At 50.2% G+C, this 22,604-nt stretch overlaps 1 protein-coding gene across 4 annotated transcripts; it reads left to right on the top strand.

Annotated features, from left to right (window-relative positions):
- Positions 1-1,964: 1,964 nt before the first annotated feature.
- Keap1 (kelch-like ECH-associated protein 1) lies at positions 1,965-11,567 on the top strand. 4 transcript variants are annotated; one of them, NM_001110307.1, is made up of 6 exons: positions 1,965-2,221; positions 3,541-4,226; positions 7,224-7,909; positions 9,395-9,600; positions 9,871-10,047; positions 10,429-11,567. In NM_001110307.1, exons 2-6 carry the CDS (start codon positions 3,588-3,590, stop codon positions 10,593-10,595), a joined length of 1,875 nt encoding a protein of 624 aa, NP_001103777.1. In that variant the 5' UTR covers positions 1,965-2,221; positions 3,541-3,587; the 3' UTR covers positions 10,596-11,567. The 4 variants fall into 4 exon arrangements, with proteins under 4 accessions (NP_001103777.1, NP_001103776.1, NP_001103775.1 ...); NM_001110306.1 differs by having other exon boundaries at positions 1,965-2,389; NM_001110305.1 differs by having other exon boundaries at positions 1,965-2,504.
- Positions 11,568-22,604: the final 11,037 nt, after the last annotated feature.

The following is a 22,604-nucleotide window of genomic DNA, read 5'->3' as shown; positions in this document are numbered from 1 at the left end:
CTTAGAGATTCTGATATTAAATTTAAAAAGTACTCAGTTCCCTATTTAAATACCAAATTTAAAAAGCACTGTTGGGATTTGTAGAGACCTTCCAGACATATTCTGTGGGAAAATGACCTGAGATGGGTTTTTTGGTTGTTGTTTTTTGCCATTTTGATTTTGGAAGAGGGTCTCACTATGTAAGGCAGGCTGTACCACTTTGTAGCCAAGGACGTCCTTCACTTTTCTGATCCTTCTCCTCCAGCTTCCTGGGTGCTGGCATTACAAGTGTGTCCCAATTTCAGCTGTCCTGCATTTTTGTTGTTGTTTTGTTTAAATTATTAAGTTAATAGAACAAAGTAAGGTTTTACCATGCAGTCCAGGCTGGCCTGGAACTTGCTATGAGCCCTGGCTTGTCTCAAATTCACAGAGATCCACCTGTCTCTGCTTCTTCTAAAATTAAGGGTATACGACACCATGCCTGGCTTTCCTTGCCTCCCTGACCCCAGACAGAGTCTCACTGTGTAGTCTGGGCTGTTCTCAAACATTCAACCCTCTGCTTCAGACTCCCGTGGTAAATTTCTTTTGAAACTATCCTTTTCTTTGATATTTATTCATTTGTTTTCTGATATAAGGTCTTGCTAGGTCGAGCAGGCTTACTGTGAACTGGAGGTAATCCTCCTGCTTCAGTGCCCTGGTGGCTGGGATTACAGATGTGTCCCCTCAATATTCTTATTTTTAGATTTATTTCCTTTTATGTACACGAGTACTTTGCTTGCCTGTATGTCTGCGCACCACCTACCTGCATGGTGCCCACAGAGGTCAGAAGACAGCATGGGGTCCCCTTGAACTGGAGCTATGGATGGCTGTGAGGCATCGTGGCAGTGGACTCCAGGTCCTCTGCAAAAGCAACACGTGTTCTAAACCACCTTTCCTGGTTTTCCGAGACAGGGTTTCTCTGTGTAGCCTGGCTGTCCTGGAACTCACTGGGTAGACCAGGCTGGCCTCTGCCTCCCAAGTGCTGGGATTAAAGGCGTGCGCCACCACGCCTGGCTTAACTTTATGTTTCAAAGTTAATTTATGTGTGTATGTGGAGGTTATCGGACAACAACCTGAAGGAGGAAGCTTTCTACTACTATGTGAGTACCAGAGGTGGAACTTAGGTGGCCAGAATTGGCCAGACGCTCCTTTACCCACTGAGCCATCTTGATAGTTCAAGAAAATAACTTTCTCTCATAAATGCCATATGCAGCAAATAAGTATCTCTTACCATTAAAAATATATAAAGATGTTACGAGAAATACAAAGAGGCAGCTCTGGGCATTCCAACACTCCAACACCCTCAGATGAATGCCATACCTCTCCTCATGAAAACATGAACACACAGAGAGGAGAGTGTGTCTCTGGAGCACTCGAGCTGCACTTTGCAGGCTCCACATAGGGGAAGAGAATCAGTTTCTGCCAGCCGTCCCCGACCTCAACACAAGCACACACACAAATTAATGTACACAAAGCCCAGAGTGATATCCCAGCCTTTAACCACAGCACACGAAGGAGGCAGAGGCAGAGGCAGGAAGGTTTCTGTGTGTTCAAGGCCAGCCAGGGCTATGTAATGAGGCCTGTCTCAAAAAGAAGTTATAAGGCTGGAGTGATGGCTCAGCAGTTAAGAGTACTTGCTGCTCCTGCAGTGGTCCAGGGTTCAATTCCCCCATTTGCATGGTAGCTAACAACCACCTGTAACTTTAGGGGACACTGCACAGCCCACGTTGCACAGACATACATATACAGGCAAAACACCCACACGCACAAAGTAAAATACAAATTGAAATAAAAACATTAAAAAGTTATTTTACAAGAAGATAAATATCGCAACCAGGTAGATGGGTCTAGTTGGACCGTGCAGGCTGTGGGAGGGTCCGCCGGTGCAGGTTCAGCTGGAGGCGTACCGGACAGCCTAACCCGGAGGCAGCCTCCTAGGGCCGCCCAGACCCACGCCCTGCTCCCTCCGCCCGGCACCTGCAGGAAGGGCTGGAACTGCCTCTGCGTACCCGCCGCCCGTTTCCGCCCTCCCGCTCCTCCCACGCGTGCCGCCCGGGACCCCGCAGCACCGCTGCCCCGATCCGAGCCCTCCACCCCCACTCCGGTCCCCCTCCTCTCTTCCCGGAAGCGCGGCGCGTGGCGGCCCGGCGGCGCGGATTGGACGCGTGGCACCTACAGAGACACCCGGGGGGGTGGGACGGAGGTGAGCGAGCGCCCGCGGAGGATGCGGTGGGGAGCCAGCTCCGGGAGCTGCCCGCGGTCGCGCGTGGGGCCGTGCACGCGGTGGGGGGAAGCGCGTGCCCTTCTCCAAGCGCGCACCCCGCCGCCGAGCCCGTGAGCCCTCGTAGGGTGGTGGCCGCGGCGAGTAGAGGTAGGGGTCGCCCGCGGCCGGCGCCCCGGGACTCTTATTGTGACAGGGTGGCGCGCTGTGCTTAGTCACCGTGACCCGCGCGGCGGAGGCGGAGGCAGAGCGCGGCCATGGCGGGGTGAGTGAGCCGCTCCAGGCCGCGGCCCGGGACCAGGCCCTGCGGGCTCTCCCGGCGTCAGGGCTGCGCCTCCGAGCGGTGGGGAGGCCGCTGGAGCAGGCGCCGGGTACCGGGCGGCCGCTGCACAGCCCCCTGCGCAATGCCAGGCCCGAGCTCCGGCAGTGTGGTCACGCGTGACAGTCGCTCACTAGCTGGGGCCCCTGGAGCATTTCATCCCCCCCCTCCCCACGGTGATCTAATAGACAAAACACGCGGAGTCGCGACTCCAGGCTGAGCCCAGAACCTGGGGAGCCAGACGCAGACCCTCTCTTGTCTCCCCACATCTTCTTTGAAAGCATAATTCCTCCCCTGGCCCCAGGTCTCCAAGGGTCTCCTGAATCCCTCCCCGTGGGTGTTCCAGATGCTGCACACTCTCTTGCCCCAGGAGCTTGGTGTTCGCTTAGTGTTTCCTATACAGACCTTGCTTTATTTTTAGGCCTTTTCTGTCTTCTCGCTGTGTCTCTGGAGCTCAGAGCAGTCCCAAATACATAAATGGCAGGCTCTGTAAATGTTGGTGTGGTGTTGAAAGGAATCTGACATGTTGGACGAAGGCAAGGGGAGGGAAGGATGGCTGGAACAGTGAAGAGGTTGGAAAGCGGGTGTGGAGTTTTACAGGCCATTGACGATTTGGGGTTTCCATTCTTGGGCTCGGTGAAAGGTGTTGGGTGATTCTGAGCAGGAAAAGGAACATGATATGCCCTGAAGGCCCGCGAGTTGAGAAGTTAGTTTGAATGGAGCCGGCTGTGTCCAGTTTACTTGGCTTGGCAAAATCTGCACTTAGATATCATTGCTTAGTCTTGCAAAAAAAGAAGCCTGGCTGGACATGGTGGCACATACTGTAATCCCAGCACTCGGGAGGAGCCAGCTTTGGTTGCATAGTGAGTTGGAAGCCAGCCTAGGCTATGTAAGACCCTGTCTCAAATAAAATAAAATAAAGTGGCAGGGTCTGGTCTAACCCAGCCTCTGTTCCCAGCGCTGTGCTCTTCCCTCCCTCCAGGCCCCTAACGGCTAGCAGAGGAACTGTGTCTTGTCATCAGGAACCCCATGCAGCCCGAACCCAAGCTTAGCGGGGCTCCCCGCAGCAGCCAGTTCCTGCCCCTGTGGTCAAAGTGCCCCGAGGGGGCCGGGGACGCAGTGATGTATGCCTCCACGGAGTGCAAGGCAGAGGTGACGCCCTCGCAGGACGGTAACCGAACCTTCAGCTACACACTAGAGGATCACACCAAGCAGGCTTTTGGCGTCATGAACGAGCTTCGCCTGAGCCAGCAACTCTGTGACGTGACCCTGCAGGTCAAATATGAGGACATCCCAGCTGCCCAATTCATGGCTCACAAAGTGGTGCTGGCCTCCTCCAGCCCAGTCTTTAAAGCCATGTTCACCAACGGGCTTCGGGAGCAGGGCATGGAGGTGGTGTCCATCGAAGGCATCCACCCTAAGGTCATGGAAAGGCTTATTGAGTTCGCCTACACGGCCTCCATCTCCGTGGGCGAGAAGTGTGTCCTGCACGTGATGAACGGGGCGGTCATGTACCAGATTGACAGCGTGGTTCGAGCCTGCAGCGACTTCCTCGTGCAGCAGCTGGACCCCAGCAACGCCATTGGCATCGCCAACTTCGCGGAGCAGATCGGCTGCACTGAACTGCACCAGCGTGCCCGGGAGTATATCTACATGCACTTCGGGGAGGTGAGTGAAGCCGGGCTTTGGGCTCAGAAGTGGGATAGGCCAGCGTGGCGTTCTCCCCTGCGACAGGCTGGAGGAAAACTGTTGGGTGTTTTCTTTTTCCTTCCTTCTTTTCTCCCATAGGGTCTCATGTAGTCCAGGCTGGCCCTAATCTGGTTGGGTATCTGAGGATGACTTTAAATTCCTGATTCCTGTCTCAGTCTGTCGAGTACTGTAGTTACAGACGTTCGCCCTCCCAATACTTAATAGAATGGAGGCCAGCAGTGCCCCGGAACTTGATTTTACTTTTGTTTTTAAATCTTTTTTAAAAAATTATTTGCCTTTAGTTTCTGTGGATTGGCGTTTTGTCTGAATGTTTGTCTGTGTGTGAGGTGTCAGACCTTGGAGTTACAGACAGTTGTGAGCTGCCATGTGGGTGCTGGGATTTGAACTCGAGTCTTCTGGAAGAGGCCAGTAGTACCCTCAACTGTGAGCACCTGTGGTCTTATTTTTTGACAGTATTCTTCTTCTTCTTCTTCTTCTTCTTCTTCTTATTATTATTATTATTATTATTTTGGTTTTGGTTTTTCAAGGCAGGATTTCTCTGTGTAGCCCTGGCTGTCCTGGAACTCACTCCGTAGACCAGGCTGGCCTCGAACTCAGAAATTAGCCTGCCTCTGCCTCCCAAGTGCTGGGATGAAAGGCGTGCGCCACCACACCTGGCTTGACAGTCTTCTTTAGCTGAAGCTTTTTTGTTTTATTTATTTTTGTTTTTCAGGACAGGGTAACAGTCCTGTCTGTCATGGACCTCAATGTGTAGACCAGCCTGGCCTTGAACTAACAGAGATCTTCCTGCCTTTGGGAGTAAAGGCCGCATGTGCCACCACACCTGGCTATTGAAGTTGCTTTTTGTTTTGTTTTGTTTTAAGTCCTGTCTTTGCTGTCACTTTCTGAGTGCTGAGTAACACCAAACTCTGAAGAAGTTAAAAAAAAAAAAAAGATTATATTTATTTGTGTGTGTATACATGTACTGATCTTGTGTGCAAGTCGGAGGACAAATTGCAGGAGGTGGCTCTCGCTACCTTATATACGTTTCTAGGTTAAACTCAGGTAGGCCTGGCAGAAAAGTGCCTTTACCCACAAAGCCACATTGCTGGCCCAAAAACTCAGATTCTGAGCCCCTAATCCAAATACAGAGAGCCCTTAGGAATAGGTAAAGATGTGCCCTCCCAGTGCCTCAGCAGCCTGATCTCCCTGGGGTTAAAAGTTGTGATGGCCAGCCTGAGCTACACAGCGAGACTCTGTCTAAAAAAAGTGGTGTGTGTGTGTGTGTGTGTGGTGGTGGTGGCGGCACTCAGGAGGCAGAGGCAGAGGCAGGCAGATCTCTGAGTTCATGGCTAGCCTGATCTACCAAGGGAATTCCAAGATAGCCAGGGCTACAGAGAGAAACCCTGTCTTGATCTCCTCCAGAGCAGGGCAAAGTGTGATGAGCAGGCAGGCACCAGCACCCGCCAGCCTCACCCATGCAGGCTCCAGCTTTGCTTGGCTTTCCCTGGGTTCACTTGGTATTGCTTTCATTTTCGTTTCTCAGTGCAGGAAGTCTGCAAGAGAAAGTAATGGGACAGTGCTGGGGAAAGCCTTGCTCTTGGGTGGCAGTGACTAGAAAAGTCCCCTGGACACGACTGCATTCTGAATATCACCAACTCTGAAGTGCACCCAAGGCTTTTGAACACCATGTGCCGTCCACACCTGACCTCACCAGATGGGTGGCAGTGACCGCACAGGCACACTGTGCATAGGGCATACCATCTTCAGAGGGCCCATGTGCTGCTGGATTGCTAGGACACTTTCCCAGCATGCGTGAAGCCCTGGGTTCCATGCCCACCTCACATAAACCAAGTGTGGCTGTGCACACCTTTAATCCCAGCACTGGGTAGGCAAAGGCAGGCAGATCTGTGAGGCCAGCCTGCTCTACATAAAGTTCCAGGCCAGTTACACACAGACAAACACACACACACACACATACACACACACAGAGAGAGAGCCTTGAAGCTGTGTAAGGTCAATATGGACCAGCATAAAAGTAGTTTGTTTATTTATTTAGATTTTTGAGATAGCAGGTTGTCATGGCCCTTGGCTTTTGTCTGAAACTCAAGATTCTCACATGTCAGGTTCCCAAGTGCTGAGACTTGACATGGGCCTTGATGGCTCGAGTGAAGTTGTTTATACCATACTCTTATTCCTTAGGTGTCTCATCATTTGTGTAAAATATTCCTACATCTGAAAAAAAACAAGTGCCAAGCTGTAAACTGCCAGTCATTTTATGTTTTATTTTTATTAATCTAAAAATTGTATTGTATTGTATTGATTTAGGGGGCAATGTGTGTGCCACAGTTCATGTGGAGGTCAGAAGACAACTTGCAGGAGTTGATTCTTCCAGCATATGAGTCCTGGGGTTAAATAAACAAACAAACAAATAAACAAATTAAGAACCCAGTGCCTTTCTGAGCTAGTAAAGGCACTCACTGCCAAGCCAGAAGACCAGTCCCAGGAAGGTGAGACCCCCCCCCCATCAGACATGAGTACATTCACACACATACACAATAAGCCAATAAGTAAATGTAATTAAAAACTATGTAGAACAGGTGGCCTGGAACTCACAGACATCTTCCTCTCCCTTCCAAGTGAATATTAGTCCAATGCTGGGATTAAAGGCCAGACTAGGTTCAATTGTTTATTTTGATATAAGATCTTACTATGTTGTCCTAGCTGGTCTGGAACTGGCTTATGGGGACCAATCTGGCCTTGAATTCAGACATCCTCTTGCCTCTGCCTCCCCTGATATGGGGGATTATAGGAGTGTGCCACTACACCTAGCTATATATATATTTTTTTAAAAAAATTAAAACTAAAATCAATACAGGAGCCTAAAGAGTCCACAGTGTGTGGCCTGTGTGACCCCCGGTGTATGGGTGCTCGGCCTGGATGGAGGGCTTCCCTTCTCACCTGAGCTCCCTGCAGGTGGCCAAGCAGGAGGAGTTCTTCAACCTGTCACACTGCCAGCTGGCCACGCTCATCAGCCGGGATGATCTGAACGTACGCTGCGAGTCCGAGGTGTTCCACGCGTGCATCGACTGGGTCAAATACGACTGCCCGCAGCGGCGCTTCTACGTGCAGGCACTGCTGCGGGCCGTGCGCTGCCATGCGCTCACGCCGCGCTTCCTGCAGACGCAGCTGCAGAAGTGTGAGATCCTGCAGGCCGACGCGCGCTGCAAGGACTACCTGGTGCAGATATTCCAGGAGCTCACGCTGCACAAGCCCACGCAGGCAGTGCCCTGCCGCGCGCCCAAAGTGGGCCGCCTCATCTACACAGCGGGCGGTTACTTCCGACAGTCGCTCAGCTACCTGGAGGCCTACAACCCGAGCAATGGCTCCTGGCTGCGCCTGGCCGATCTACAGGTGCCGCGCAGTGGGCTGGCAGGCTGCGTGGTGGGTGGGCTGCTATACGCTGTGGGCGGCCGCAACAACTCTCCGGATGGCAACACTGACTCCAGCGCCCTGGACTGCTACAACCCCATGACCAACCAGTGGTCGCCCTGTGCCTCTATGAGCGTGCCACGCAACCGCATCGGGGTGGGGGTCATAGATGGCCACATCTACGCAGTCGGGGGTTCCCACGGCTGCATCCACCACAGCAGCGTGGAGAGGTGAGCACCGGGGGCCCAAAGAGACGGTACCTGTTCTTGTCCCTGCCTTCATATGAGGTTGAGCGGCTGGGATGTTCATTCTCAGTGTCCAGAGTTGGGAAGTACTGGAGGGGGCTGTCCCAAACCTACAGGAACCACCGCTGCACACTGGGGGTAGTAGGAATTACTCTAATACGTGAATTATATTGTGCAATTTATAATTACTTTAAAAGGTATCATCTGAACGGGGATGTAGTTCAGTGGTAGTGCTCTGGTATCTTTCTTTTTAAAAAGATTTTATTTATGTGTATAAGTACACTGTAGCAGTCTTCAGACACACCAGAAGAGGGCGGCAGATCTCATTATGGGTGGTTGTGAGCCACCATGTGTTTGCTGGGATTTGAACTCAGGACCTTCCGTTGGTACTCTTAACCACTGAGCCATCTCTCCAGTCCTCTGGTCTCTTTCTTGAATCCAGGGTTTAAGGTCTCATCCCCAGCCCTGCCAAAAGGAAGGAGGGAAAAGAAGAAAAAGGGCTGGGGGTGTGACTCAGTTGGCAGAGCACTTGCCCCGCGTTCAGGAAGCCCTCATAAACCCAGCTGTCATCCCAGCGCTCTGGGGGTAGAGGGAGGAGAATCAGGAATTCAATATTTATCTTTGGCTGTATGGCAAGTTCAAGGCCAGCCTGGGATATAAGAGACCCTGTCTCAAGACAGACAAACAACCCCCCCACACACACACACACAAATTTAGGGCTTGGAGCAAGGGTAAGAAAATGAGAAAAAATTTTAATTTTGTATTTGTAGTGCTGGGAATAGAACCTAGAAATCTATGCTTGCTAGGTCAGCTGTCTACCCCAAGCTAACCCCGCCCATGCCTGAAAATGGAAATGTAAACAAATGTGCTAGGGGCTCTAATGTGTGTGGTCTGTGAATAGGGTGGCCCCTTCAAGGACTGTAGGATGCAGGGATGGACTGGACGCTGCTGGGCTAATGGGGCGTGTTCACCCATCTCTGATCATGTTGCTCAGAGAACCACCTGGGAGACCCAGTTAGACATTTGGAGTTGAACACCTGCCCAGATGTCACTTAGTGACCCTGGATGTCCTACCCCACATGTCTGTAGCAAATCTTGTGGTGTGAGGCAATGAATCCTGCTAGGGGTGAAGTGCACAGGTGCTGCAGCCCTAAGGGGTAAAGCCGTCTAGGCTAGAGGGAATTGCTGTTGCTGTCAGTCATAATTGATGACAGTGAACCTGGATTCTGATGACCCCTCACTTCTGGAGCCAGGCCTGGTGCTGCACATCCTTCATCTCTCCGCACTGGGGAGACTAAAGCAGGAGATCGCGGAGAGTTCAAGGCTAGCTTGAACTACATAGCAGGGTTCTATCTCAAAACAAACAAAAAACCAACCAAACAAAAACCTAAAAATAAATGTGCAAGCAGATGGAGGGCCGTGGTGTAAGGGTTGACCACGGGTGACCACGGGGTATTATGTCTTTTGCAGATATGAGCCAGAGCGGGACGAGTGGCATCTAGTCGCGCCAATGTTGACACGGAGGATTGGCGTGGGCGTGGCAGTGCTCAACCGCTTGCTGTATGCAGTGGGGGGCTTTGACGGGACTAACCGGCTTAACTCCGCAGAATGTTACTATCCAGAGAGGAATGAGTGGCGGATGATCACACCGATGAATACCATCCGGAGCGGGGCCGGTGAGTGGGGGGTGGAGTGAGGACAGCCCAGCCCAGCGAGGAAGCGAGGAAGCGTTTGCTTTACCCTCCTCCCTCTGTTACATGACTGAGGCTGCCCTCGAAGTCCTTATGTCGCTGAGGTTGACTTTGAACTCCTGATCCTCCTACTCCAGCTTCTCCAGTGGTGGAGGGAAGGGCAGTGGCTACTAAAGTCCCTTGTCCAGTGGCCCTGCCCCCACCCCCCACCCCAGACCAGGCTTACGGTGACTCCCACTGTGCGCTTTCCTTTAGGGGTCTGCGTGCTGCACAACTGTATCTATGCAGCAGGGGGCTACGATGGGCAGGACCAGTTGAACAGTGTGGAGCGCTACGACGTGGAGACAGAGACCTGGACTTTCGTAGCCCCCATGAGGCATCACCGTAGTGCGCTGGGGATTACTGTGCACCAGGGCAAGATCTACGTCCTCGGTGAGGCCCTTGGAGGCTGGATCAGGGTGAAAACCACACTTGAGTGTCCATATCTTTTCTTCTCCAAGTTTTGGTGCTGAGTATAAAAGCCAGAGAGTCCCGAATGCTTGGCAAGTGTCCTTTAATTGTGCCCCGCCCCACTGGGGGATTCTGGGCCGAAGCTCTACTACTAAGCCGCTCCCCCACCCACTCTTACAACACTTCCCACCCTGTACCCCACCTTCACTGGGAAGTTTAGGCAGGGGCTCTAGACTGAACCACATTCCACCTCCAACCTATCCATCGCAAACAGGGGGCTTCTTTTCCCTTCTGTTCTCTGCCGCCTTGCGTGGTAGGCTGGGCACTCTGAGGGGGTGACCATTCTCTTCATTCTCCCTGCAGGAGGCTATGATGGCCACACTTTTCTGGACAGTGTGGAATGCTATGACCCGGACAGTGATACCTGGAGTGAGGTGACCCGCATGACATCTGGCCGCAGCGGGGTGGGTGTGGCCGTCACCATGGAACCCTGTCGGAAGCAAATTGATCAACAAAACTGTACCTGCTGAAGCACTTGGAATACCTGAGCACTGACAACAGGACAGAAAAACAGTCTGTGTATCACTGCTTCTCTGTACTAAAGAAAAAAGAAGAAAACAAAGCATAAACAGAAAACACAGGGCCGAAGAGGCGGCAGAAGAAGTCATCCCTTCTTCCAGGAAGGGCGACTGGGATGCCTTGTAAAGGACCTTGTGGAAGACCAGAACTCAAATCCATGGGCCCATCTGTCATAGCCCTGGAGCGTCCAAGTCTGGGATGGGGTATGGGCGGGGCACCCTCACAGGTGAGAAGCCCTTGAACTCCCACCACCAGAAGGGGGGGGACAGGCAAAGCAGGAGATCACATGTTTTTTTCTTTGGTTCCTGCAACTCGGTGATCAATTCCAGTGGACAGGGGAAGAAGGGACAGCTGAGGCCAAGGGGCTGAGGCTCCCTCTGGAACTGGGGCCCAAGGGACAAGCCGGCACAGAGAAGCCTCTGGGCTCTGAGCCCTGAACAGTTATTTTGTTAAATAACCCTGTAAGTTTCCCATGGGAATAAAGAATGGAGTAGGCACACAGGTCTTCAGAGGGCGGTCGGAATCCCTCAGGGAGAGACAGCTCTTCTATTGAAATACACGCAGATCCTGATGGGGCTGGTATCTGAAACCCGTCTATTGTCTCTGCTTGCCATTGTACATTCTGCTCAGACAGGGCATCTTGCTTCTTGTGGGACACACAGTTGTCTGTCAGTTTCAGGGCATTAGAAGCCAATGACCTAACTTCTGTGCCTCCTAACTTCTCCTGGGGCCTCCTGTGTTTAGCTTTATTTTGAGGCAGGGACTCACGTCGTCCGGGATGGCCTTCAGTTCAGACCTTGAACTGACGCTGCCGCCTGTCCCAGCCTACCGAGTGCTGGGGCTACATCTGTATAGCGCAATGCCTGGTTCCTGCTTATTATTTTTGTACCCAAGCAGGAAAATAAAGGTTTCTGGGACATTGGGTGTGGCTCTGAATTAACCTGACATGTATGAGCCCTGGGTTCCATCCCTAGCACCTGTAAACTAGGCACGGTGGACCACACCTGTAATCCTAGCAGCAGGGGCAGAACCATGCTGGAGTTCATACATAACCAATGAAGGCCAGCCTGGCCAATAGAGACCTTGTCTCAGAGAGTAGTGGCCAGGCAGTGGTGGCGCATGCCTTTAATCTCTGCCCTTTGGAGGCAGAGGCAGGAGGATTTCTGCCAAGTTTGAGGCCAGTTTGGTCTTCAGAGTGAAATTCAGGATAGGCAGGGCTGTTGTTATACAGAGAAACTGTCTCCAAAAAAGCAAAGCAAAACAACAACAAAAACCATGTGCAACCAAGGCTGGGCCCTTGGGACTATTTTGAAAAGCACCAGAAGAAAGACTCAGGGTCATCCTGGGCTCTCTGTGGAGCTGGAAGCTATCCTGAGCTACAGTAGACAAGGTCAACAAAGGTGCACACCTTTGATCCCAGGAGCCAGAGATGGCTCAGCAGTTAAGGGCACCAATGCGTTCCAGAGGCTCAGCTTTTGTTCCCAGTACTCAGGTTTGGTGTTTCACTGACACACCTGTACCTCCATCTCCACTGGACCCCCCCCCCCCTTTCACTAGTTTCCTTAGATGTCTTCATGTGTAAAGTGTAGCTTGGAATGGTAGCACAAACCTGCAACCCCAATGATGGGAAGCTGAGGCAGGAGGATTGTGACTTCAAGGCCAGCCTGGGCTACATCTATATGGAGCTAGTGTGGTGGCACGCACCTTGAATCCCAATGCTGGGAAGGGGCAGGCAGATCTCTGAATTCCAGCCCAAGCTACATGATGAGCTCATGCCACAGATCGACTCCATCCACACATTAGGCTAGAGAGGTGGCCTCTTGGCTCTTCCCAAGGACCCGAGCCTGGCTCATAACCAGAGCTGTCTGTGAGGCACCTGTCCACAAATGTATGGACAGACAAACACACAGCTATATATACCTAAAAAGTCTCTCAAAAAGCTGGAAATGAAGCTCAATAGAGCCCTTGCAGATGGGGGCTGGGGGGGCGGCGGCAGAAACTCGGATCTCTGTGAATTGGGACCAGCCTGGTCTTCATAGACCTGGGGGGAGAGAGAGAGAGAGAGAGAGAGAGAGAGAGAGAGAGAGAGAGAGAGAGAGAGAGAGAGAGAGAGAGAGAAGAGAGAGAAGAGAGAGAGGAGAGAGAACTAATACTGAGCCCCTGCCCTAGAGTCCTACAGTGAGGAGCCGGGGTAAGAACACTCGCTCACTCTGCAAGCAAAGGACCTGAACCTGAACTCCCAGCTGCATGCCTGTGATCCCAGCATGCCAGCCAGCCTGGCTGAAATGGTAAATTTCAGGTTCAGTGAAATACCATGGGGGGAAGGGGGGTGGGGGGGGTGGGCGGGGAGAAAACACCAGCATTCCTCTGTCCTCCACCTCTGTACAAAATGTGGGAATACAACACAGGGAGAGAGGAGAAGGAAGAAAGGAAGGAAAGAGAAAGAAAGAGAGAGCTGCTGAGCTGTTCAGAGCACCGACTGCTCCGGCAGAGGACCCAGGTTCAGTCCCTAGCACGATCATCACAACTACCTGTGACCCTTCAGTCCTGTGGGCTCTGATGCCTTCCGGACTGGATAGGCTCCTGTACGCTGCATGTGAACTCGCAAAAGCACACATACATTTAAAAACATTTTTTTTTTTAAGAGAGAAGGAAGCAAAGAGGATTTCTATGTCTGTAGCACAATTGGTTTGCAGGGTCTGGAAGGAAGGAAAGAGAAGGAAATAGGAGGGAACCTTCGACGTGGGCAGCCTTGAGGAACTTCATAGATGTCACCCGGGTAGTTTTTTCAGCGTTTCTTACTATTTTAATTACACTTGTTCGTGTTTGGGGAGAGGCAGGGGTGCAGTCACACTGACGGTTGTGTGGGTGTCAGAGAACTTTCAGGAGTGGGTTCTTCTGCCACATGGATTCTGGGTCTCAAACACAGGGCTAAGACTAGCGGCAAGCCCCTCTACCCACTGAGCTCTCTCATCAGCTCCTTTCCAGGTAGCTCCTCAGCGTGTGGATAAAGGAAACAAAAGAAAGTCGTGTGCATAGCCGGGAGGGGCATGCGCAGCTGAGATCAGCCTCCCAGGGTGGGCGGCGACTCTCACCGCAGTGGGGTGAGCTCTGCTGCAGAGCGGAGGGTTAGTGGAGGGTTACGGCCCTCACTCAGGTCAAGGTCGAGTCCGAGGCTGCTGGGTCTCAGGATCAGGTGCGTTTGCTGGTTGTTATCTGTGAGGACCGGACTTTGGACATCTATTGGGCAGCACGTCCTGCGGCAGCTGATGGACTAGGGGCCAAGCTTGCTGACTTGTATGGTTTTCTTTTCGGTGTTGGGGCTTGAACCCAGGGTCTGTTGTACACTAAATATGCATTCTACCAATGAGCTACACCCTCATGCCCCAAAATGAGCATTTCCTTCCTCCCCTTTTTAAAAATTTGTTTTTTTAATGTTTTTCTTTTTCTTTTTTTCTTTTGGTTTTTTGATACAGGGTCTCTGTGTAGCCTTGGCTGTCCTGGAACTCACTCTGTAGGCCAGGCTGGCCTCAAACTCAGAGATCTGCCTGGCTCTGTGTCCAGAGGCATGTGCCACCCCTGCCTGTCTCCCAGTGTGTTTTTCCATTTCTTTATTGCGTGTATGTGTTTGTGTGTTGGGGTCAGTGTCATGGCCTATGTGTGGGTATCGACCAGAGGACAGTTTGTAGGAGTTGGCTTACTCTTTCTACGAAATGGGTCCCAGAGGTAAAACTCACACCATCCAGATCAGTAGCAAGCCCTTTTCCCACAGAGCCAGCTCACCCACCCTTCCCCATCTCTCTGGTTTTGTGTTCATGTGTGTCTGCAGACACATGTATGTGAATGTCAGAGCTCGGGCTCAGATGCAATTCCTCCCTGGGAACTGTCTAGCGTGCTTTCTGAGATATGATCTACTAGGGCCTGGAGCTGACTGATCAGGCTGGAGGGTCTGGCCAGGGCCTCAGGGCCTCCTACCTATTTCCCTCAACTAGGATTATGACTGTACAGCTGTTTTTTCTTTTTCCAGACAGGGTTTCTCTGTGTAGTCCAGGCTGTCCTGGAACTCACTCTGTAGACTGGCCTTGAACTCACAGAGATCCACCTGCCTCTGCCTCCCAAGTGCTGGGGTTTAAGGATATAAAGGATATGTCACCACCACTGCCACCACCCAACGGAAAGCATATTTCTCATTTAATTTGATTTTAATTTTTTAAAGATTTATTTATTTATTATGTGTAAGTACACTGTAGCTGTCTTTAGACACACCAGAAGAGGGCGTCAGATCTCATTACAGATGGTTGTGAGCCACCATGTGGTTGCTGGGATTTGAACTCAGGACCTTTGGAAGAGCAGCCAGTGTTCTTAACTGCTGAGCCATCTCTCTAGCCCCTGATTTTATTAAGTTAAAGAGAAAGAGAGAGAGAGAGAGAGAGAGAGAGAGAGAGAGAGAGAGAGAGAACAACTAACTTGAAGGAGTCAGCTGGGAATCGATCAACTCAGGCTTAGTGGGTATCCTTACCTGCTGAGCCATTTTGCCAGCCCAAGATCTTGTCTTTAAGCAAAACAACAACAAAAAACAAAAACCAAATCCTCACAGTGGTCCGGGGAGATGGCCCAGTGGATAAAACACTTACCGCACAGGAGCACTATCTCAGATTGGATCCATTCGCCCAGCTCTCCCTACTGGCTGAGTCTTGGAGACCCTGCCTGGGGAAAATAGGGTGGAAAGCCATGAAGTCAGGATGTCAAGTTGAGGGCTCACAAAAGCACCCAAACACACTTGCAAGCATCTACGTATATCTGCATGTATACATAGATGTGCAAAACCCAAAAACCTAGTTTGAGTAATGCGGCGATGGTGCACACCTTTAAACCTTTAATGACAGCACAAAGGAGGCAGAGGCTCGTGAGTCTCTGAGTTGGAGGCCAGCATGGTTGACAGAGTGAATTTCAGGACAGCCAGGGCTAAGCAGAGAAATCCTGTCTTAACCCCCCCCCCCCCAACTTAGTCCCACTGCAGGAAAGAATTGCAATCAGGCAGGGCAGTGGGAGAGCCCTATGCAAAGCCCCAGTCTCAACCCCAGCATGGCCATAAATCAATAAATTCACCAGCCAACGCGGGAGGGGCAGGTGGACGGGGGTCAAACTGAAACCTCAAAGATCATGAGGTTGGTACCTCTTAGATCAACAGGCTTGGCTAGAGACAGGCGTGCATCGGGGAATCCTAGGCAAAATGCGAAAGGCTTCGGCTGTCATCCAAGGGCGAGGTTGTGGTGATTCAGGTTCAGCGCGTGTGGGTAGGCACGTACTGCAGAAGGCTAGAAGAGAGCTGATTGGAGGAGTGAAGCCAGTGATAGATGATTAACAAGTTCCGACTTTCTCGTCGACTCTCCCTCTTCCTTTCCCTCTATCCCCCCGTCCCCCATCACTATTCTGGTGCTAAAATCCAAAGTCTTGTAGGTGCTGGGTAAGCACACTGCCCAGCCAGCCACTGCCACAAGCCCTCTGGGGACGAGGCGGGGCGGGGCGGGGCGGACGAGGCGGGCGGGGTTTCCAGGCAGGGACTCTATTACTGAGTTATCCTACCCCTTCATATCCTCACTGGGGAATTCTTGCAAAGCAGGGGGTTCGACTACAGGTGGCTGAGAGCCACCCAACGTGAGTGCCTCGCATCACTTCAACTTTTTTTTTTTTTTTTTGAGACAGGGTCTTTGGCCTAGAATTCACTACACAGAACCTCAAACTCAGAGATCCACTTGCATCTATCTCCCAAGCCCCGGGGTAAAAGGCTGCGCCACTGCGACCTGCTGTCATTCATGCTTTTATTTATTATATGTATATGAGTACACTGTAGTTGTCTTTAAAAAAAAATTATTTCATGTATTTGAGTACACTGTCCTCTGAAGACCCACCAGAAGAGGGCATCAGATCCCATTATAGATGGTTGGGAGCCACCATGTGGTTGCTGGGAATTGAACACAGGACCTCTGGAAGAACAGCCAGTGCTCTTAACCGCTGAGCCATCTCTCCAGCCCAAAGATTTATTTTATGTCATTCGTGCTTTTAAGGACGGCATTCTGATGGGGTCTGCTCAGCGAAAGCTTATTCAGTAACAAAGCAGCAAATTCAGGTGTCTGTGCTCACTTGCCGATGCCACGCTGTCTACGAGGCAAGTCTATGGTCACACTGGGGGGTGGGGGTTGTGCTGAGGGAAGCAAAGGGTTGTAGTTACAGCAGGTATGTGAGCTCAATGCTATCGAAGAGGACCCAGGTGTGGTTCCCACCACCCGTGCCAGGCAGCAAAAGGGAAGCCAAAAAAATCAACGAGAAAGGGGAAAATCAACTTCCTATAGAGCGGGAAGCTCGGCCCAGAACTACAGTCACAATGGAGGACCACACACACATCCCCTCCCTGACTAAGCATCCAAAATGGCTGTGAAGTCTGTGTGGTAGGCACAGTCAGCCGCCAATCTTCTGGCTCTGATGTCATCTTCAACGCAGTCCTAAGAAACAGCAAATCAGAGCTAGCCAGGTTTACAAACGTCAACTGAGAGGCAGGGCTTGCCGGGATCTGAAACCTAACAAGGTCATGGTTCTCCTGTATATTCAATGCTGCTGGGATGTTCTCTGATACCTTGAACAAAACCAGTTTGGGGAGGAAAAAGCCTGTTTCAGCTTACATTTACAGTTCCATCAGTGAGGGAAGTTAGGGCAGGGACTCAAGGCAGGAGCTCCAAGCAGAGACCATCAAGGAGAGCAGCTTCCTGGTTCAGTTCCCAGCCTCTGCTCAGCCCAGGATTTGCTACCTAGGATGGTACTACCCACAGAGAGTGCTCTTACACCAATTAGCAGTCAAGAAAATTCTTCACAGGGCATGGTGGCACACACCTTTAATCCCAGCACTCAGTAGGCAGAGGCCAAGGGCTCTCTGTGAATTAGAGGCTAGTGTTCCATGACAGCCTCTGATAAGCCTGGGCTGTCAACTTGGCAGCTGAAGCTAACTAGGAGGTCATTTAAAAAAAAAAGTTTGGGCTGGTGAGATGGCTCAGTGGGTAAGAGCACCCGACTGCTCTTCTGAAGGTCCAAAGTTCAAATCCCAGCAACCACATGGTGGCTCACAACCACCCGTAATGAGATCTGATGACCTCTTCTGGGCTGTCTGAAGACAGCTACAGTGTACTTACATATAATAAATAAATAAATCTTTAAAAAAAAAAAAAAAAAAGTTTATGGGCTGGAGAGATGGCTCAGCGGTTAAGAGCACTGACTGTTCTTCCAGAGGTCCTGAGTTCAATTCCCAGCAACCACATGGTGACTCACAACCATCTGTAATGAGATCTGATGCCCTCTTCTGGTGTATCTGAAGATAGCAACAGTGTTCCCACGTACATGAAATAAATAAATAAATCTTTAAAAAAAAAGTTTATATATGGGCTGAAGAGATGGCTAAGGTTAAGAGCACTTGTTGATTTTCCAGAGCACCTGGGTTCAATACGCAGCACCCACGTGGCAGCTCACAACCCTCTGTAGTTCTGGGGGATCGGAAGCCCTCTGCTGACCTCCAAGGTTGCTGTCAAAATCTCCATATACATAAAGCTAAAAAAAAAAAAACTTAAAAAAATTTAAAAAAATCTCTTTCTCTCTCTCTCTCTCTCTCTCTCTCTCTCTCTCTCACACACACACACACACACACACACACACACAGGCGTGGTGGCACAGGCCTTTAATCCCAGCACTCGGGAGACAGAGGCAGGCAGATTTCTGAGTCTGAGGCCAGCCTGGTCTACAAAGTGAGTTCCAGGACAGCCAGGGATACACAGAGAAACCCTGTCTCGAAAAAAACAAAAACAAAAACAAAAACAGGACAGAGAGGTGGCCCAGTGGTAGTCAGCAAGGCTGGTGGCCTGAATTAACGCCCAAGCACCAACTTGGCAGAAATGACGACTCCTGGAAGTTGTTCTCTGACCGCCACACACTAAATGTGTCCCCTGACCTAATAAATACAGACTGGCTGGGCAGATGTTTCAGCAGTTGGAAACACGTGCTGCTCTTGAATGGGACCTGAGTTAGGTTCCCAGCACCCACATCGAGCAGATAACCAGGCCTGCGACTCCAGCTTCAGGGGAATCCAGGATAGGCATGTGCATATAGCTATAGACATACCAAGAATGAAAAGTAAACTAAGGATCTGGACCCAGGTGGTGCAGACCCCAGTCCTGGAGAGCCAGCTGGAGGCTCTCTGTGAGTCTGGTCTACACAGTCTGGTCTACACAGCCAACTGTGGGAGAGAGACCCTGTGTCAAAACAAACAAGGAATCAAAGTCAGGATTAAAAATAAACAAACACCAGGACAGCCAGGGTTATACAGAGAAACCCTGTCTCAAAAAACCAAACCAACCAAACAACCAAACAAACCCAGCAAAAAAGAGATTCGGCCGCAATCAGTTGTCCCCACTCATGCACATCATGCCCATAGTTGCGCACGTGCACACACACACACACACACACACACACACGTGCAGGATGGAAAGGGAATGAAGAGATGATATTTAGTGCTGACATCTAACACCACAAACAAGAGAAGCCTCACTCACATCTAACTTTGAACTCTTGAAAACACACACACACACACACATCCCAAGAGCAAATACATGGAGTTGCATGGAACTGGCTAGATTTTCTAGAAAATTATTGCTAGAGTGTGGCCCCTTGGAGACCAGCCATCAGCTATTCCGTGTGCTGGAATTTCATCCTTACATCTGGGCAGTCCCTGTCTACAGCTGGGGCGTCTCCCCAAATACCCTGGGGTTGCAAGGGCTGTGCAACTGTTAAGAGCTTTAGGCTGTTCTCACAGACTGGGGGTTGATTGCCGGCATCCACAGGGCGGCTCACAGATGTTTGTAACTCTAGTTCTAAGCATCTATCTCCCTCTTCTGATCTCTTCTGGTACTGCGTCTTGTGGTACACGTATATACATGCAGCCAAAATACCACAGGAGTAAAATAAAAATGTAAAAACTTGGGGCTGGAGACTTGGCTCAACTGGTTAAGAGCACTTGTTCTGCTTGCTAAAGTACCCAGGTTCAATGTGTAGCTCATACGGAGGTTCACCACTTCCTTAAACACCAGACACATATGTGGTGCACAGATGTAGAAGCAGGCAAAACACTCATGCACACACAAAAAATAGATAAAACAAACCTAAAAAAAAAACTTAAAAATATATATGCATGCTGAGTGCATTGGATTCTCTCTGTGGCTATTTTAGAAGAAATATCAGCCCAATTCTGTAAGCAGTGTCACATGAGGTATGTCACATGGGACATGCTAAGTTCCCTTATCAGCTAATTTGCCCTCCTTCCTGTGAGCTCCTGGCCTCTAAATCACTATTCTGCAAGAAGAGGGTGAGCTTGAAACCCTAGTTATCTGCCTTCCCTCCAGAGTGCTGGGGTGGGGCAGATCGCAGTGCTCCGGACAGAGCCCAGGGCTTTGAGCAGAAACAACAGTTGTTGTTCTACAGTTAGGGTCCAGCGGCCGTGACTGATTAGGCTTCCTTTAAGGAAGTGGAAAGCGACCTGAGATCATTCAGGATAAATATCACAGGGTTGGGTGGTGGTGTGTGTCTGTCATCCCGACAGTTAGGAGGTGGAAGCGGGAGGAGCCAATTAGGAGTGAAAGGCCAAGCTCAGTGACATAAGAGTTCATGGCCAGCCTGTGCTACATGAAACTCTGTCTCAAAAATAAAAGGATAAACTAGGTACTACCCTAAGGTAGGATTGACGCGAGGGCCAGGATACTCTAAGAAAAAGGACCTTAGGATCCTGTTCAAATCAAATTGAAAGCAAGGTCATTAGGAGGACTACAGGCAGTAGAACCCAGCCTGCAGATCAGAAGTCGAGCGGCCGCAACCCTCATTGGCTATTTTCTTCAGAACTGACAGCGACCTTAGCCAATAATAGCTTGGAATAGCCTCCCGCCCTAGCTCCGCCTCTCGGATGGTCTGCACCTGCGCCGCTTCCTGATGTACATGTAGTTCCGCAGGAGCCCAGAAGGGGGCGCGAGAGGGCTTGTGCTCCCAGTTCTGGCTCCTTACCTGACTTGGGACAAATACCTATTTGACTGGTAATACAGATTGTTGGTAGTAATGTAGTAAAACACACTATGTCCAGCGTGTAGTCTGCACAGGAATAGTGCTATTGTATTTGTCAGCAAGGGAAACTGAGTAGATACATTAACTAGTTTAGATTTAAGCTTTGGATAAGCCTGTGTGGTGGAATAAGCCTTTAGGAAGTTTAACAGGAGACTCATGATGAGTTCAAGGGTATCGTCGTACATATAAGCTCCCGAATGGCCGGAGCTACGTGTGACTCTATTATTTAAGCCTTTTTGATACAGGGTCTTTCTACATAGATAAGGCTGGCTTTGAACTTACAATCTACCTGCCTCTGTCTTCCTAGTGTTGGGACTAAAGGTGTGTGCTGCCACACCTGGGAGAGATCTTGCTTAATCAACCCCCACAGGAAACTCCATCTGACTTACTGGGTATCTGTCTGTCTCTCTTGTTAGTCTGTCAGAGAGATGGTGATGCTGTTCTGAGCCCTGGCTGCTCTTCCAGAGGATTCAGCAACCACGTGGTGACTTTAAATCATCTGCAACTCTAGTTCCAGAGAATCTGAGCGCCCCTTCTGGCCTTCTTGGGCACTGCACTTACAGATACCCATTACACACACACACACACACACACACACACACACACACACACACACACATAAAAATAGAAATAAAAATTTTTTATTGTTGTTTTTTTCGAGACAGGGTTTCTCTGTATAGCCCTGGCTGTCCTGGAACTCACTCTGTAGACCAGGCTGGCCTCGAACTCAGAAATCCACCTGCCTCTGCCTCCCAAGTGCTGGGATTAAAGGCATGCACCACCACGCCCGGCATAAATGTTTTAAAAATAAAATCAACCCCAAATTAAAATCTCAGTAGGCATTTTATAAGGTTTAATGTATATGAGTACACTGTCTCTGTCTTCAGACACACCAGAAGAAGGCATCAGATCCCATGACAGATGGTTGTGAGCCACCATGTGGTTGCTGGGAATTGAACTCAGGACCTCTGGAAGAGCAGTCAGTGCTCTTAACCACTGAGCCATCTCTCCAGCCCTATAAATAAATCTTTATTTAAAAATAAATAAATAAATAAATAATTATATTTGTCACCTCAAATATTCATTCTTTGTAGGAAGAACATTAGGATTTATTTTTGGTGTGGTGGTGCACGTCTTTAATCCCAGCACTAGCGAGGCAGAGGCAGGCAGATTTCAGAGTTCGAGAAATCCTGTCTCGAAAACAAAAAACCAAACCAAAACAAAAAATATATACTATGTAGGCTAGTGGTTCAAGGGACAAAGATGTCTGCTACTGAGGCTAATGACCTGGATTCTACCCACCGCAGCCAATTACTGGAAGGAATAGAGGTAGGTGGGGTAGCCTTTTTGGGGTCGTAGATTGAGAAGAGAGAGAGAAGAAGGGCACAGCAGAGAGGAGGAAGTCTCCATGAGAGGAGATGGCTGGGAGAAACAGCAAGTATCTGGGGCACAGTGCTGGGGAGCAGCCAGTCCAGCAGCTAGAAGTAGATTAGGGGTGACCCCAGTAACTGTCCAAAGCCAAGTAAAATAACCATAGGCTGAGTCCCATCCATCTGTACATTAGACGGGGATTAGTTTCAATTGGCTTAACTGCACTGGACATGTGTGCTGAGGGATATGTGCACATGTGTGTGTGCACGTACTCACACATGCACATAAATAATAGTAAGATGTAACAAAAATTAAGAACAAAACATTAAAATAAAAAAAAAAAAAGAAGGCTGCCTAGAAAGATGTCTCAGCGGGTAAGCACTTGTTACCCTTGCAGAGAATGGGCTTGGTTCTCAGCACCCACACTGGGCGGCCTGGTC

The sequence above is a fragment of the Mus musculus genome, chromosome 9, assembly GCF_000001635.26.
Source record: "Mus musculus strain C57BL/6J chromosome 9, GRCm38.p6 C57BL/6J".
In the NCBI taxonomy this organism is placed as follows: domain Eukaryota; kingdom Metazoa; phylum Chordata; class Mammalia; order Rodentia; family Muridae; genus Mus; species Mus musculus.
The sequence above is the reverse complement of the archived record's forward strand: the minus strand, read 5'-3'. Positions and strand labels throughout refer to the sequence as shown.

What these genes read in the sequence shown, in the direction of transcription:
- Keap1 (NM_001110307.1), top strand. Translation starts at nt 3,588, where the DNA reads ATGCAGCCCGAACCCAAGCTTAGCGGGGCTCCCCGCAGCAGCCAGTTC. An exon ending in TCTACATGCACTTCGGGGAG is followed by an intron (nt 4,227 to 7,223) that starts GTGAGTGAAGCC and finishes AGCTCCCTGCAG; the next exon opens with GTGGCCAAGCAGGAGGAGTT. An exon ending in CACCACAGCAGCGTGGAGAG is followed by an intron (nt 7,910 to 9,394) that starts GTGAGCACCGGG and finishes TGTCTTTTGCAG; the next exon opens with ATATGAGCCAGAGCGGGACG.